Genomic DNA, 16920 nt, shown 5'->3' with positions numbered 1-16920 from the left:
ATGGACGATGAAACCTATGTCAAGGCTGACTTCAGGCAAATCCCAGGTCAAAAATTTTACTTTGCAACGGCTCGGGGGGATGTTCCAGCCAAATTGAAATTTGTTTTTGCTGACAAATTTGCAAGAAAATTTATGATTTGACAGGACATTTGCAGCTGTGGCAAAAAACGAAAGCTCTCGTTGCAAATAAGACAATGACATCGGAACTATAACAAAAAGAGTGTCTCCAAAAACGAATTTTGCCGTTCATTCGATCCCACAACCATCCAGTAATGCTTTGGCCAGATTTGGCAAGCTATCATTACAGCAAAGTCGTTCAAGAATGGTATGCAGAGAAAGGGCTCCAGTTTGTTCCGAAAAACCTTAAACTCACCCAAATGCCCCCAGTTCCGCCCTATTGAAAAATACTGGGCAATCATGAAGAGGAGACTCAAGGCAAAGGGAAAGCTTGTCAAAGACATCAATCAGATGACGACCTGAAGAAATAAGATAGCTAAAACGATGGACGAAGCAGGTGTGCGACGCCCAATGAGCCGTGTTACAGGAAAAATTCGAGAATTCCTTCAAAACCGTGACGAATAATTTTATCCGTATTTTTTCTTGAAAGTATGAAGAAAACGCTACATTTGTATAAAAAAGATCTTGAATTCAATAATAAATAACTGAAATTCGGGCAATTGTCTTTGTTCCGATTCTATCTGAAGCAAACTTTATCATACGCAAAATATCTGAGCACTTAAACTAGATTAAGTTTCTAATTGTTCACTTGAATACAGTTTTAGTTTAGTGCATCATTTAATCATTACATTTCCATCGATAAAAAAATCTCTGCTGAATAAATTCGCAGCTGAGAAATAATGAAATAATTATTTCTTCTATACATGTAGAGTAGTAAATATAAACAACAGTATATTTTTCCACATTCCAAATAGTGATTATAGCGACGACACTGCACTATTCAGATTAAATGCAGTAAAACACTATTTAGCATGAATTTATAGAAGAAACAGGAGCGCAGCATGCCCTATACACACAGTAGGCGCAGCGTTTAAATTAGCATAGCGCTCCTGTTACTTCTACGTCCGTTATTCAAGCTAATTTGGCTAATATGTTTTTATTTGCTGCGTAACATGTTTTGCAGTTATTTATTTATTTTATTATCATTATACCTATTATTCATCACTGCACTTGCTGCTTTTATTAATGATCGCCACTACATTTTCAGTTTTTCTTCATCACCTATTCTGCATAAGGGTTGAGATACAACGGCTATGAAAATTCATTTCCCAATAATCTTCTGTTCGAAAATCATATCAGATATATTCAATATGCAAACTGTTTAAATTAAACAATGATAACTTAAATATCATCGAGGAGAATGTTCACTAACTGATATTTTGCCATGTGACATCAGTCAGAATTCTTTTACAAAAAATCAGTACTAAACTCTTCTGCGGTGAGTTTTCTGATCGATGATTTTTTGTCTGAAAATCACTTGTGAAAATTTCAAATTTCCCTAAAGGATGAGAAGAATACTGAACTAATAAAAATTCATGTTACGGCAATTCTCATATCTCAGAAAAATCGTGTATACTCAGGAATCGTATCCATTATGACACATAGCAATTGAAAACATGCGGTAGCTTTCATGTTCGAACCGTTCCCGTATCTTAAGCACAAGGAAAAGGATCCGGGTTTCGTTCAGAGTGAAACCCAATCCGCTATCCAGAACACCTTTGTAACATATGGCACAAAAAGTTTCTACAATGCAAATATAAAAGCCCTCGGAACTGACCCTAACCTGCCCAGTGTTCGCGGAGTCACGCCGGTGTCAGCAGCTCAATTCCCGCGCATAATCCGAACCAGATTCGTCGTCATCGGAAGGGCCTAATACCGGCTTAGTCCCGTTGAGAGTTTAGGGTGTGCCTTGCCAGACAGGCATTTCAAGTGGCCCGGTTTTCAAGATCAAGTTTGTGCGCGGCGTTTGTAAAAGAAATGGCTCAAATGTGAGAAGGTGTGACTTACCAAGCCGAACCGACTCAGATAGAAAAGAAATTAATCACACTGTGTGGGCTTAGCTTCGTTGGACGGTCAGAGGAACTGCTGCACTGGGTGCAATAATCACGCGGCGGAAGCAGGTTTTACTGTTTTATCAGTGCAAGAGGTAGAAAAGAGCAATTATGATAGAAAAAAAAGTGCAAATTACCTGTTATTGTTGCTTAATTAGGAGTGCATTACCTTCGAAATGAGGAAAATAACAGCCTGCTTGCTGACCATACTGGGAGCTATTACACCAACGGCGATCAGTGACTGTGAGTAGATATTTGCTTAACCGTGAATTGTGATTCAATTTCCATATTTGCTATTGTCAGGAGATAATTGTACGAACTTTTTGTGGAGGTCTAAATCCCAGCGTGCAACATATTGGATCCTTCTATGACGAAACAGTGGGACAGATTTCCTATAGATTACGTTTGACTTGAAGCTAACTGTGTTTTGCTTAGAAAGTGTGGTTGATCATCAGAAAAGTTTACCTTATTCAATTATTAACAGTGTAGTTCTTATCAACAAACCAAAGACATCACTAATTACCGAGATATTCAGCTTTCACATTTTAATGACAAACCATAAGTAACACTTTTTTTGATTGATTTCGGTCGAATCTGACCAAAAACTTCAAATTTCTTCAGACAGGGCTGCAAAAGTAAGTAAATCCAAAATAATGTCTGCAGGCAGCAATTTCTCTATACAGAATGACACGCTAAACTGACTTGACGAGCAAAAAAAAAAACGTCACGGCAATTTCAGAAGTCTGTAAATTTTGACGAAAGTCTGCGAAAAATTCAAAAGTCTGCAGCACTACATACGAAATCTGCTGGTTTACAGACAAATCTGCCGATCTGGCATCTCTGAATCTGACATCTGACGAGTCGTATCCCAAACTCCCGATTGTATTTCGACTAAGTTTGACATTTACATAGCGTAAGATTAAAAGAGTGAAGAAGATAGAAAAACAAGAAGCAGGACGACTGTCCGATGCTCTACAGCTCGCTATCGGGTCGACATCGGTCCGATAATGTCGATGTATTTCCAGGTTCCCGGCTTGAAGGCTGCGCTATGATCGGATCGATATTGAACTCAATCAATCGGATCAGATCAGTCCGATGCAACTCGACCAAATTCATTGGGAAAATTTTGCTCTTTAGTTTTTAACAATAGTTCCCAGTTAACTCGTCTGGGATTTGATTCGGTATTCAGTATGATTTTCAAATGTATTCCGAATCAGATGCAACAACCGATACCGACTCAGATAGGTTCCGAATCAAATTCCAGAGAATGAAACAAAGGATTTTTAAAAATCACAGTTAAAGGAGAAATTTACATTCCTGCTTTAAATGACGACAATTCACTACATAGAGTAGCACACCCGATTCGTGGTGAACGTAGAACATCTTCTAAATTTATAGGTTATATTAGTAGATGGTCATACAAATTTACTTTGGCTATACTGGTTTTGGATTCAAGTTCCGGAAGTAGTGGTCTGAAATTGCGAAAGGAAACTCACTTAAATTTCTCAGAGATAAAATGACGTTTCAACACAGATAATAGTACGAGGAAACAAAATCAGATGAACGTGGGTGATGCCCAAGTAATTGAAGCCTAAACCCTTAGATTTTGACTATGGTAGCGGTGCTCATATGCTTCATTTAAGGCCATTTCAGAGCGATTTCGGGCTTCAATCGCTTCATTAATGTACTCGTGCCGCTTCGAAACACTCGTGCTGACTTCAGTCTATTGTCGGGTAATCATTCTGTTATCTGGCGTATAATAATGGATTCAGCCAAACATGTACTCGAAGTGCACTTGCGTTCGTCTTTATAATCCTATATGAGCATGTGCAGGATCCAGCGGCACGATAACTTTCTCACCTGCAGAATCTTGCTCGCGCACTTAATCTTTCCGGTCGTCCAGTACAATTTTATTTATTAATATTATTGTCATTTTTTTACCCCGATTTCATCCTCCATTTTATGTGGTTTTGACTATGTTCTGCTTCGGAGGTCCTGCCGCTACATCATTTTATCGGCAGTGGATTTTTGACCATCACGTAACTTTCAAAATCTCTATCTCAAGGTGTAATCTACAGGATCGACAGCCCCATAATATTTACCAAACTTATTTTACGTTTATGTATCTAATTTCGGGAGGTAACATTTAAAATATTGAAACCATTGAAACATGTGAAATAACATTTCATATTACTGAATACTCTCATATCAAGAAAGGAACTAATGACTCATTTATGATCATTTTCCTTCAAAATTAGATACAAGTTTTCGTTTCGATGAGATACTAGTTTTGATCACTATAGTCTATGTTGTTGTAGGATCATTTCTAATTATTTCATAATTTTTTTTTATTCAATAGTAACATATTTAGAGGCACACTGCTTAAGCTCTAAGATGCCAAGGGCATTTCCTAATTTTAATAACCGACTTCAGCCAGCAGCTGGCGATCGGCAATGGTCGGTGGATTAGATATAATACTAGTGTCTTCCAGATGACGATTATACGTTTCAATGGGTCCGCGAGAAACACCCCCTTTTCATAATTTTGATATCTCCAGTAGATTTTACGAATAAATGACTCTTCAATATGTTAATATTGGGATGTCAAAACTCTTGTAACGCTCCTAACACCTATTACTCACAAAAAGTTACAAAGATAATACTTCGTAGCACTCAAAACTTACAAAAAAGTTACGCATGTAACGATTTGTAACGCCTATAACTTGCAAAAAACTTCGTAGCGCTTGTAGTTCACAAAATAGTATTCGCATACAACTCACAAAGAATAACACATTAAACGCTTCGTAACAGCCAAAACTTTAACAGAGTCACGTTTCGTAACGTATGAAACTTACCAAAAAGTAACGCATCGTTACGCTTGTAACTTACAAACGAGTGACGCTTCGTTTATAACTCATAAAAACAACGCATGTAACGATTCGTAACGACTATAGCTCACATAAAAGTAACACATGTAAGTTACAAACAAGTAACGCTTGTAACGTTTTTAACTCACAAAAGAGTAACACATGTAACGCTTTATAACGCCTATAACTAACAAAAAAAGTAACGCATATAACTTACCAAAACGTAACACATGTAACGCATCATAACGCATCATAATGCCTATGACTCACAAACAAGTAACACATTTAACGCTTTATAACGCCTATAACTTACAAAAAAGTAGCGCATGTAACGCTTCGTATTGCTTATAATTTACTAAAATGTAACACTTATAGCACAAAAAAGTAACGCTTCGTAACGCCTATAACTTACAAAAATGTAACGTCTCGTAGCATCTATAACTTACAAGGAAGTAACGCATGTAACACTTCGTAACGCCTATGACTTACAAAAGAAATAACGCACGGAGCACTTCGTAACGTTTATAATTGATTTAAAAGTAACGCATGTTAAGCTTCGTAATGCTTTTAACTTACTAAAAAGTAACGCATGTAACGCTCAAAACGATGCGTTATGTCACTCGGTTACCGCAAGAATGTAACCCGTATAACGATTTTAACATTCATAATTTCCACGAAATAACTCATATGATTTGTAACTCTCATGTTAAGAAAATTATCGTATGCAATACTTTCTAGTTTCTTCAACTTAACGTAACGCTTCCCATCTCACGATAATATCGAGTAAAACGCTTCGTCATATGCAGCGTTGCCAGGTTGCCAGATGTGTCTGGCAAATGCCAGATTTTTCTCGCTTCGCCAGACACTCAAACTAACCAGATCTTTTGCCAGATTTTCCTAATTTTACCAGATTTTGTCAAACCTCGCTAGATCTTTACGGTTTTAGCCTCTATACGGTAGGTGGGGAAACCTTTTTTTGCTCACTGAAGATGAAGCCCGGCAAAAATTTCCTTGTACATACTAGACTCAGACAAATCCAGATAAATTTTTCAGTATTGACAGATTTTTGAATAAATAACCTGGCAACTCTGGTCATATGGAACATTTTTTCCACATTGGGGACGGGTTATAGCGTGATGGGCAAGACGATGTCTTTCACGCAACCCGCCTGGGTTTGATTATAGCTTGAAAACCCAAAGTAATATTTTATGTATTTTATGTTATATTTTTATTGTCACTTATTTTACCCCGGTTTGATCGTGCATTTTATTTGGTTTTGACTCTGTTCTGATTCGTAGGAACTGCCGCTGTGTTCTTTATAGGCAGTGGAGTTTCGACCATCACGTAACTCTCAAAATCTCTATCTCTATTCGAATGCATGAGCTCTGTTTGGAAATAGTTATATAAATGTTTCATTTTAAACGATCATACATACATTTTTCTTATTTGTTTTAGACATTGCAAATAGTTGAATCAACTCGAACAATGTTATTGATTTGCGAAAATAATCAAAATATACTTACTGATATACGTTATGATCTATTTGAAATAAGTTCGGTATGTTGAGATTCATGAAATAAATATCGTTGTTAAAATAGGAAACAGTATTTTATATTGACATGTAATATCATTAGAACTGTGAAAACCACCGATCACTGCTGATTTTAAGTGATCTTTACCAAGGAATAAATTATCATTACGAAATCAGAACTGATCTGATCTCTAAATGATTTTGTTTTTTGTATGATCATGATCATGTCAACTCGAGATCAGTGAAGATCTAAATTCTAAAAAAAATACTTCTGATTTGATCGGAAATGATTGATGTAGAAAAACGTTTCTAATCATCAAAAGTGCCCGAAGGGGCGAGTACATTAGCGAAATTAATAAATTTACCTAAAATGAGTTTTGAAAGATGATGCCTTCAAACGATTGAAATAAAGTTATGCACTGATAATTTTAGTCAATTTATATGAGCTTCAACCGCTTGCATCAACCGCTGGGAATTGGAATTTTGCTACGGCAATTAAAACGCGCCATTCAAACGCAGCGCGTTCTGTGTGTTTGAAACCCTTCGCTCCTGTTACTTTTATAAATTAAATTCATGTCAAAAAGCGTTTTATTGCTAATGCATGAACATCATCATCAGTATCAAACAGCTGGAAGTAAAACAGTCTGCTGGAAGTGAATCAATGATCGAATTTGAAGCATAAAATTTTTGAGCATACCTGAAAGATTACGCGATGATCATTCATTAACATTTTCTAATTTGTCACCAAATCTTTTTTATCTTAAACAAGGTTAACTTCATCACAACACCGCTGTTAGATAAACACTTCTTATGGAATCGATGTTGTTTTCATTGACATTTTGAAGCGACGCGAACAGATTTCAACTAAAAAAGTTGTTGATTTTGCATTGCGATTATTGTTTTTCTTTCAACTGTCTCCGGCATTTGACAGCATTCAAAACAACATATTTTTCAACTACTTGAATATATGCAAATCAAAAACCATATTGGTTGAATCAAAAAGAAATTAGTTAAATCAACTATCGCAAAAATCAAAAACTGCGATATCGCAATTTTATGATCGAAAGGTTCTCCGTGCGGGGAGTCTTCTAAGTTGTTTCATCACATCTACAGTAGGTCAATTGTCAGAACGATTTCCCTGGATTGAATAAGGTTGCGAATGTACGAGGTCTGTTCAAAAAGTACCCGGAATTCTCATTTTTCTAAAAAAATATTTATTTATTCGTCTACATCTATATGGTCCCCTTCAAAGTAATCCCCCCTAGATATAATGCACTTATGCCAGCGTTTTTTCCAGTCTTCGAAACACCCCTGATAGTCACTTTTTGTAATGCTCTGTAGCACTCTCAGCAATTCTGCCTTTATCTCTTCAATCGATGAAAAACGCTGTCCTTTCATGGGTCTCTTCAACTTTGAAAACAGGAAAAAATCACACGGAGCGATATCTGGTGAATAAGGAGGTTTAACAGCTCCTGAACGATGGTAATGCGTTTGTTTTTTTGATCAAAATTCAGCAGTTTTGGAACGAATTTTGCTGCCACTCGTTTCATGCCCAAAACATTTGAAAAAATATGATGGCATGAGCCAACTGATATGCCAACTTCATCAGCAACTTCTCTAATAGTGATTCGGCGATCATCCATAATCATTTTTTCCACTTTTCCCACATTTTCAACGATTATTGACGTGCTGGGTCGACCGGAGCGTTCGTCGTCTTCAACGTCTTCGCGGCCATCTTGGAAACGCTTATACCACTCGTAAACACTTGTTTTTTTTTTCATAGCAGACTCACCGTAGGCTCTCTGTAACATTTCGCACACTTGGTTACACTTTATTTCATTTTTCACGCAAAATTTAATACAAATTCTTCAATTCTTCCATTGTTTAAACTAACAAAAATCGCCGAGCTCAAAAATACACGTCTACACCAGCCGCTACAAGACAGAATGTAAACAATGAATACAGCTGAAAATTTCACCATACATTAGGGACATATGTACCAACACAATAAAAAAAAATTTGACCACCGGACTCTCCAGACGCGCGCAATTAAAAAATTCCGGGAACTTTTTGAACAGACCTCGTATAATTTCAATCTGGTCTGATGATTATAATTAGGTATAATTTTGACACGTGCATCTCACGTGTCATTCCAACCTCTAACGTTAATTCAACGTGACATCGAACCTTCAGTTCAATGCCTGCACAATATGTGTCAGTGTGAAATCTATCTTTCCCTCTTTCGCATGGACAACGATCACCGATTGGTGATCGTGTACATAGCAATTACGTGTGTACCTATTACAAACATGTAATTTTGCGACAGAATGTTTTATACCCTCACCGAGTGGGGACGAGATGCGAATGGCACAAAATTTAGAATGATAGTATATTACTAATCGAAACAAAAAGTTCAAATATACTATATGTATACTGATAGGGTATTGTGGTTGTAATCAAAATGAATTACACATTCTTACCTTATATGTTAAAAAATGGAATAATCTTTTAAATTCTGAGACACGATGAACGTAATTTTGATTACATCCACAAATATGTACGCCGGATCAAAATATAGTAGAGTGGCCAAAATATCGCAGTTATCAAGCTAAATTCTACTAATTGCTAGGAAATAAATATCGCATCATCAAATCTAGCACTGATGGAAAAATAACCGTGAATTCGGTGACAATTTAAGTGTGAAACTCTTCGGGCGAAAATACAAAATCTAATGTCTCTCACGAACTCAGTTATAATGAATGACGATTCGACGTTCTTCAAGGAATTCTGATATTGGCTGATAGGACTTTAACGGTTAGGCCACAATGGGAGCATCATTCATTTATCAGCTGTTTGCGTGAAGTTGTTCCTACGTCAAATAAAATGTTTTCAAACATGTGCAAACTCACATTTGATTAAAGCTTCCACCTCTCTGTTACATCATTGTGAACTTGTTTCTGACACAAGATATTAACGAGAATATGATCTTACCAATTTCACTATAGCGACTACCGTCTGTTTCATTTTCAGCCGCAACCCGTAATTTTGGTTCCTACTATTACGTCTCCCACTATGATGATCAATCCCACCAGCAGGATTACAACTACTACAATGTTGTCACCAAAGAACCTTCGAAACTAGAACAAATAGTCGAACCCAAAACGTGGAACCGTCCAGCATCGAATTACACGTTTTCATATCTGGAAGAGGACGAGTTCGGTCCATCGAACTGGGGTGCACTTAGTCCCAGCTGCAATGGTCTGTACCAGAGTCCGGTGAGTTTGGCAGTAAACAGATCTTTGTTTGTTCGGAAGAAGCGACCACTTGAGCTGTGGGGTCTGCAAAGTCGACCCACTCGAATAACACTGGTGAACGAAGGTGGTTCTGCTGCCTACTTTTTCGACTATCGCAAGGCAGATCATCCTCGACTTCGTGGAGGACCGTTGAAAGTTGACTACATGTTCTACCAGTTCCACTATCATCTAGGATCGGAACACTCACTGGAAGGGCAACGATCGACGTCCGAACTTCATCTGGTGTTTTACAATAGTTTATACGAATCCTACGAATCCGCACAAAACCAAGCAGATGGAATAGCAGTGATAGCACTGCTGTACGACGTGCTAAAGAAGGACCGTATCGACACCCTGAACAAATGGACTCGCTATCTGAGTAAAGTTATCGAAGAAGATCACGAATACAGCATTCCGAATTATGGATTATTTTCGTTAAGCGATGTGACACAAACTACCACGTGGCCATACTTCTCATACGAGGGAAGCCTTACAACTCCTCCCTGCTCGGAAACGGTCCAGTGGATTGTGGTAACTCAGCGGATGATGATGACGAAGAGCGAGTTGAAGAAAATGCGACAACTTAAAGGTAGAGGTGGTGAATGGGTATTGAACTCGAGACCCAACCAGGCGCTCAATTTCAGAAGGGTGTTTTTGTACTAAAACCAAATCGGCAACCTGGCCTTTATTACTAAGCTTGCTCGAATCGATGCCATAGAATGAACAGAGATTATTTTGTTGAGGAATAGAGTGATAGGTTAGTAATAATTAGTACTGTAATATAGACCTAATGCGAGCAAACCAGTGTACCAAAAGTGAATTATTGATAATTAATAAATAAGTATACTTTACTCGTTGTACTACTGAATTTAATTTTGTTATGATCCTAAAGACATCATATTAACAAGATATCCAGCTCTCACAGTTCCCGAACAAATCATTGTAAACATCTTTTTTTGCGAACATGGCGCCCTCAGGTGAGTCCGCATTGAATCTAGTACATAAAAGTAGTGGAGAGAAATGTCAAAAACGTGCGCGCCAAAATAGCAGCACTGCGCACCCATACAATTGACATGATACGTTGAATATGATGCCGTGCGATGGCGTTGCTGAACTGAAGATTGATTTCGACTGACCAAGCTGACAGCTTTTTCAAAAACACGCACACGAAGTCTGAAGCACACGCTCGTGTGCCGTGTTGATACTAGATCGAGAGTCGTGTGCTTTGTAGAACCAGCTCGCGATTCAACTGGTGTGCTGGCTCATGTGCTGACTTGAGTGTGCGTTCTTTTTTTTATTATTCAATAATATAATATAATTTTCAAGCACACAGTGTCCGCTCTTTGAAAAAGCACAGCACACGAACTCGATAGGCACACACAGCAGGTATAGAGCACCTCGTCTGCTGAGCTCGGACATCACTGAAGAAGAACTTCGAGATAAACTTACTTCGTTTGACAATATATTGGAATTTTTATTGGGGTACTTTCTGAAACTGAAATGATAAAATGAAATCACACAGAAGTAATTTCTAATAAAAATCTGAAAGAAGTATTTTTTCACAAAATTGTTTTCGGTGTCCGAAAATAACTATCGAGTTGTCAAAAACAATCATGATTTCGAGCAGGGTCATTTTTGACAACGACGAAATAACTGGTTGACTGTCAAATTTTAACTAAAAGTTAAAATAATTCGCGAGATGGTCCACTGGCTAAGTGATTTTCACGTCGGTCAAACTGTCCCTGATCTGACAAGAAAACAACACTGTTTTTTTCTCAAATTTCGATTTTATTAATCCATGAGGGCTTACTTATATTTCGGGAATAGCGAATAAGAACTAACATTTGGGAGGGGTTGGAGGTTTGGTGGTTTTAACCTCCTCCCCCCCTGGAAAATTTTTCAACAGTAAGTTCCATGAACAATAGAGTACTTTTTATATAAAACTACAAGGACCAGCCCCATGAGGTTGTTCGAGCCATTGATGTGGAACAAGGCAACCAAAATTTTCTAATGATCTACAATCAAACAGTTCAATCAATAGTCACGCTTTTGAATCCGCAATTTCACGAGAGTCTGCTTAGATTGATCTTGATTAGGAACCAACACCGAACATTGTTTGTCTTGATTTGAATTTGTTTTATAGCCAACGAAATTAGACCAACATCCCTAATGTATGCAATTATATCTTTGTACATACTTGCAATACGATTTTGATATTTAAGCTTCTCTTCGCCAAGCTTGTTTTCAAGTTTTGTATGCAAGCAGTTATTTTTATAGCGTTAAGTTTCTCTACTATTCTGCGATTTCGGTTGAAGCGATAAACGTTTTCTCATTATCGATCGAGTTCCTCTTATATAAATTAGTAATTAATCTTAAGCACTCGAAATTTACCCTGAGCAATTGTCAATTTCTCAGGTGAAACGACATAACATGGAATTTCATCCGAGCTTGCAAGACACAAGATCAGAGCATACCAATTAAAGCTTCAAATCGTTTTATGGCACTTTTTGTCTTGCTTTCTAGCCATAACCTACCTCTAGCATGCTACACGTAGGACTGAAACTTTAGCTATAATTTTGCTTCTATTTATAGATTCGTGTGCTTCCAGCAGCTTTGCTTTTGCATCGATTGACCAATCAGAGCGATGCTTTCCCTTTGATATATCGCTTACTCCTTCAAAATCGTCGTCTTTGGCAAGGAAATCCGATATGCCGGAGGTTTTTAGCAGACAAAATAGGACACTGCTCGCTACTAATCAAATTTTCAATCATTTATAATTGAAAATACGTGGCTTGATACATTCAAATCGAATCTTAGAAATATTTCCAATCAAATGATGAAATAATATTAATAATTGATACAAAATATACTGAGCTGTAAGTGTTTAAAACCTGACCACATTTCTACGTGTATTTTTCCTTGAGTTTCTGATTTGCACCCCTATATAGAAAATAAAGATGTGTTTCAAATTTTTGCACCTTCTCCCTCCCTTCAATCCTCACCCCCCTTGAAACCCCCCTCCTCCCCCCCTTGAATGATACCTGCGCACGGGCCTGCTTGCTTTCAATACCTTTATGAAGTTCTGCTATCTGCATTCATTTCAGTTTCCGATTATCTTTAAAGATTGACTGAATTTTTGAGACAATTTCCAGAAAATAACCTCAAATAACCTTTTAAAACCATTTCTTTGCTTGCACAGTATTTTTTCATTAAAAGTAGTGTTTCTGTACTTTCCAAAAGTAATATCAATGAGAATGCACGACAAGTAACAAACTAATAAAAAAAATGTAATTAAATTTTATTTAGTGACGCCATCTGTGTAACAAATCGGGGACTGATTGACCAACGATTGTATTTGAAGCTAATTAAATAAAAATACAGCTTACCTAACCTAGAAATTGTTATAAGGTGATTGCTCTTGTAGAATCTTGCAGAATCTACTTGCAGCGGTGTTTTAGGGAACGTAAGTTGAAGCATCAGACCATGTTGGGTATCAATCAATTGTGCATTCTAATATTTTAAATTAATATCCAACAGCTTGCAATGAAACACTTAGAAATTTATCGGTTTATAACTAAAATATATTTCTCTTGACGTTCTCTTTCTTAAAGCATATCATTAAATTACTTCCTATACATAATACAAACGAGCATTACGCATTTACTTTCTTGCCTGTCGTTATCATCATTTTTTCACAAAAAAAATCAATCAGCTTACCTTACAGTCTAGTTGCGTTGATTTGCGTCAATTTTAAAATATAAATGTCTAAACTTAAACATAGACAGTGTTAAAATTAAAATCAAATAGAATAGTCTCGATCAATAGAATGACACTTGAACAAACATTCATGTTTTTTGTTTTGTGAAATTGTAATAGTAATTTACGGAAAAGGAAGACGATATCCAGGTAGGTGGTATATGAAAAACAAAAAGAAACGGTTGAGTAAAAGTTTCGTACTTTCGCTATCCCACAATAACTCATCTGCTCATTTCAAAGAAATGTGCGGAAAATCAAAGCGCGAGCACTGTTTGTTGGAGATATTGAGGAGACTTGTTCGGAGTTCATTGACTCTAAAGGAGCCTGTTTAAAGATTGTGTTAAGCGATAAGACTATCTCACATCGTTATCGGGATCTTTCGAGTGATCTCACTGAGTTTTGTCTGTAAATCTTTACTCGTTATGAACAAGAACAGCATATCAGGGAGGTCAGAGGTTGCAGAAACATCACTCATCCGTTTGCGTCTAGTAGTTGTACGGTCCGTACTGTGATCCGTGATAATATGGCTGCGGGTAGAGCTGAGGTTGAGGAAAACCACCATAGGGGTAAGGAGGCTGTTTCTGGGGATACACTGAAAAGGGATACACTTTTGGTTAAGGCGGTTGTGGTACATTCGAAAGTATTCTAGGTACCAACCTGGCATCAGATACTGGAGGTTGAGCTGTTCTTCCTTTTCGCGTTCACCTCGCAGGCAAACGGCAGCTCCCGAAAGGAGGATCGATGCTAGCAAGCTGGATGCAACGCCGGCCCAAGCAACAATGTAAGACCAATCGTACGAAATGCGAGTGTTGTCTCGAAGAACCTGAAGTGATACGAAATTTACTTGTTTATTTATTCATTTAATTCCAGCTTGTCCTACCGTTGTCCAGCTCTGATAGTAGTCATCGCCGACGACCTTTTCCTTCTCGAAGAACTCGACGGTATGCCAGAGTCCCATCGCACCGGCGGCTAGTAGGCAAGCAGTCAGCATCAGGATTGCAGTCGCCGTAATGGCACCGGCCGAACGTTTCCAACAGCCGGACAGGCCAGTCCAGAAGGCGCAAAAGATGGCAATGAAACTGGAATGACGATACCGTTTAGGGTGTGATCGATCCTCCTGCAGTAAATAGTACCCACCTGAGAATGAAAGCAGCAATGACGGAACGAGCCAGATGCAGACGGGCCATGATGTCTTCGTTGAATGCCGTGGAGGTTTTGTCTTCTTCGGTCAGCGGGAAGTAGTCGATGTTGGAACAGTGCGTTTCCACCGGCGAGAGGTAGATTTGAACTGGAAGCAAGAAAAGAGGGCAGGGTTTCGTTAGTTATGCGAACATGGTCAAATTCAAAACCTTTTCAAATTTTCTAAGTAATCAATATAAAACTGTTTTTAGCCAATAGGACATTACTCATGCCGATCGAATGCCGAAAATATTTACAACATAAAATCCGTTACGCCCTACATACCAAGAAATATAATGGTGGCCAACGAAAAACCGCGTTGTTTCCATTCATTCGTTTCGTCCAATTTGGTGGTGGTGCGAAAAATGAATCCGATTGGACGAATACCGCTTCAACAGTATACAGCAAGCGGCGTTACTATAATCGTTGCCCTCACCATTCTTATCTAATCCCATTTCTCTGTGGCACCGATGCCGGAAGAATCAAGTTTTCTGGCATCCAAGTAAGGCAAGACAGTAAGGAACCGTTCACCGGGAGACGATCGTCACCCAAACAAAGCTGACAGCACGTGGAGATGCTCTAAACTCTTCGATTCGAACCGCGTGTTCGGCCGAGCAGAACTGCAGTTTACTTTGATGCCGCATAGTGCAGCCAACGGGTGAGTGTTACGTAATTTTTCTGCTCCACAGCAACCGGTGACTTGATTGACGTATTGGTCAATATACTATTTCAAATATATTTTCTGGTCGACGTTGGTGCCCTCAGACGGCTCTGAGACACCTACTGGGTGCGATAACACCGACCTTCAAACACAGATTTGTACGACACATCCTTCGCAGATTGAAACAGTCAACATATGTTTGTGAAATACTGAAGATACGAGTGAGAAAGTTCAACTGACTGGAACATGGTTTGCTTTTTGGTAGTGGAATTGTTGTATGAGAATGGTTTTATGGCGACTGATAATCTATTTTTCATCGTACCGATTGAGCTTATTGTAAATAAGTGAAGGTAAGTTTCCAGCGTTTTACCAGAGATGGCACCATTAGTAGACTTCGGTCAAGAACGCTAGATCTTTTGTGTCATATTGGAAGCTTGGAAACGAATGAACAACAGTATAGAATTAAATTTCAGCATCTTTATCAGTGACGTATGTTTTCTCGAGTAACATCAAGGCAAATATTGAAAGCTTGCATTGAAGAAAATAGGTAACAGTTCGGCTGAAAAGTTCGTATCGTTTAATAGAAACACACAATTTTTTGCCAAAATTTCTTTTTTATTATTCAACATAATTGCCATCAGAGGCAATACAGCGATTTTAGCGATCTTCCAACTTTTCGATACCATTTTTGTAGTACGATTTGTCCTTTGCCTCAAAATAGGCCTCAGTTTCAGCGAGCATTCTCTTGAGGTCTGAGAACAGAAAAAAGTCACTGGGGGCCAAATCTGGAGAATACGGTGGATGAGGGAGCAATTAAAAGCCCAATTCGTTCAATTTCAGCATGGTTGTTTTTGATCGATTGTGAGCTCACGCGGCACCCATTTTGCACAAAGCTTTCTCGTATCCAAATATTCGTGAATAATATGTCCTACACGTTCCTTTGATATCTTTATGGTGTCAGCTATATCGATCAACTTCACTTTACCGTCATTGAAAATCATTTTGTGGATTTTTTTCACGTTTTCATCGGTAACAGCCTCTTTTGAACGTCCACTGCGTTCATCGTCTTCGGTGCTCATATGACCAGTACGAAATTTTGCAAACCACTTACGAATTGTTGCTTCGCCCGGTGCAGAGTCTGGATAACACTCATAAAGCCATTTTTGGGTATCGGCGGCACTTTTTTTCATCAACACACGAAATTCCTTTTTTTCCATTTTTTTCACAATAACAAAAGTAGCTTCACTCAAAATGCAATATCTCACAAACTAATAATCAGACAGCTGTCAAATTTATACACGTATCTTTTGAAGGTTGGTACTAACTGAAAATGGTATGGATTTAATTCTAGTGGCGCCCTCTCATAGAAACGATACGAACTTTTCAGCCGATCTGTTATGTTTCATCATGACAACGCTCGGTCACATGTTAAGGCTTTGATTAAAAGCTATTTGAGTAACAGTGGGTAAAGTTGCCTCATAAAAAAACTTGGGGCCATCCGAACACTAATAGTATCGAACGATGCAGAACGCTCTTAAACAAATATGCTTCTTTTCTTGCCCAGA

The 16920-nt window shown here is 38.1% G+C and overlaps 2 protein-coding genes across 3 annotated transcripts in view; one reads left to right on the top strand and one right to left on the bottom strand.

Annotated features, from left to right (window-relative positions):
• Window positions 1-1819: 1819 nt before the first annotated feature.
• Window positions 1820-10610, top strand: LOC131436493 (carbonic anhydrase 13-like). Of its 2 annotated transcripts, XM_058605234.1 has the most exons (3): window positions 1820-2164; window positions 2228-2312; window positions 9497-10610. In XM_058605234.1, exons 2-3 carry the CDS (start codon window positions 2246-2248, stop codon window positions 10420-10422), a joined length of 993 nt encoding a protein of 330 aa, XP_058461217.1. In that variant the 5' UTR covers window positions 1820-2164; window positions 2228-2245; the 3' UTR covers window positions 10423-10610. The 2 variants fall into 2 exon arrangements, with proteins under 2 accessions (XP_058461217.1, XP_058461209.1); XM_058605226.1 differs by having other exon boundaries at window positions 1820-2312.
• Window positions 10611-13318: 2708 nt separating this feature from the next.
• The window catches only part of LOC131436485 (transmembrane protein 235), a 37150-nt gene continuing 33548 nt past the window's right edge, over window positions 13319-16920 (bottom strand). The window contains exons 3-6 of the mRNA XM_058605214.1: window positions 14653-14803; window positions 14396-14594; window positions 14173-14338; window positions 13319-14107 (exon numbers count right to left, since the gene is read on the bottom strand). Of these exons, the coding sequence (XP_058461197.1) occupies window positions 14001-14107; window positions 14173-14338; window positions 14396-14594; window positions 14653-14803 (623 nt within the window). The 3' untranslated portion in view covers window positions 13319-14000. The remainder of the gene's footprint in view (window positions 14108-14172; window positions 14339-14395; window positions 14595-14652; window positions 14804-16920) is intronic.

Source organism: Malaya genurostris, chromosome 1, assembly GCF_030247185.1.
Source record: "Malaya genurostris strain Urasoe2022 chromosome 1, Malgen_1.1, whole genome shotgun sequence".
Taxonomy (NCBI): Eukaryota; Metazoa; Arthropoda; class Insecta; order Diptera; family Culicidae; genus Malaya; species Malaya genurostris.
The sequence above is the reverse complement of the archived record's forward strand: the minus strand, read 5'-3'. Positions and strand labels throughout refer to the sequence as shown.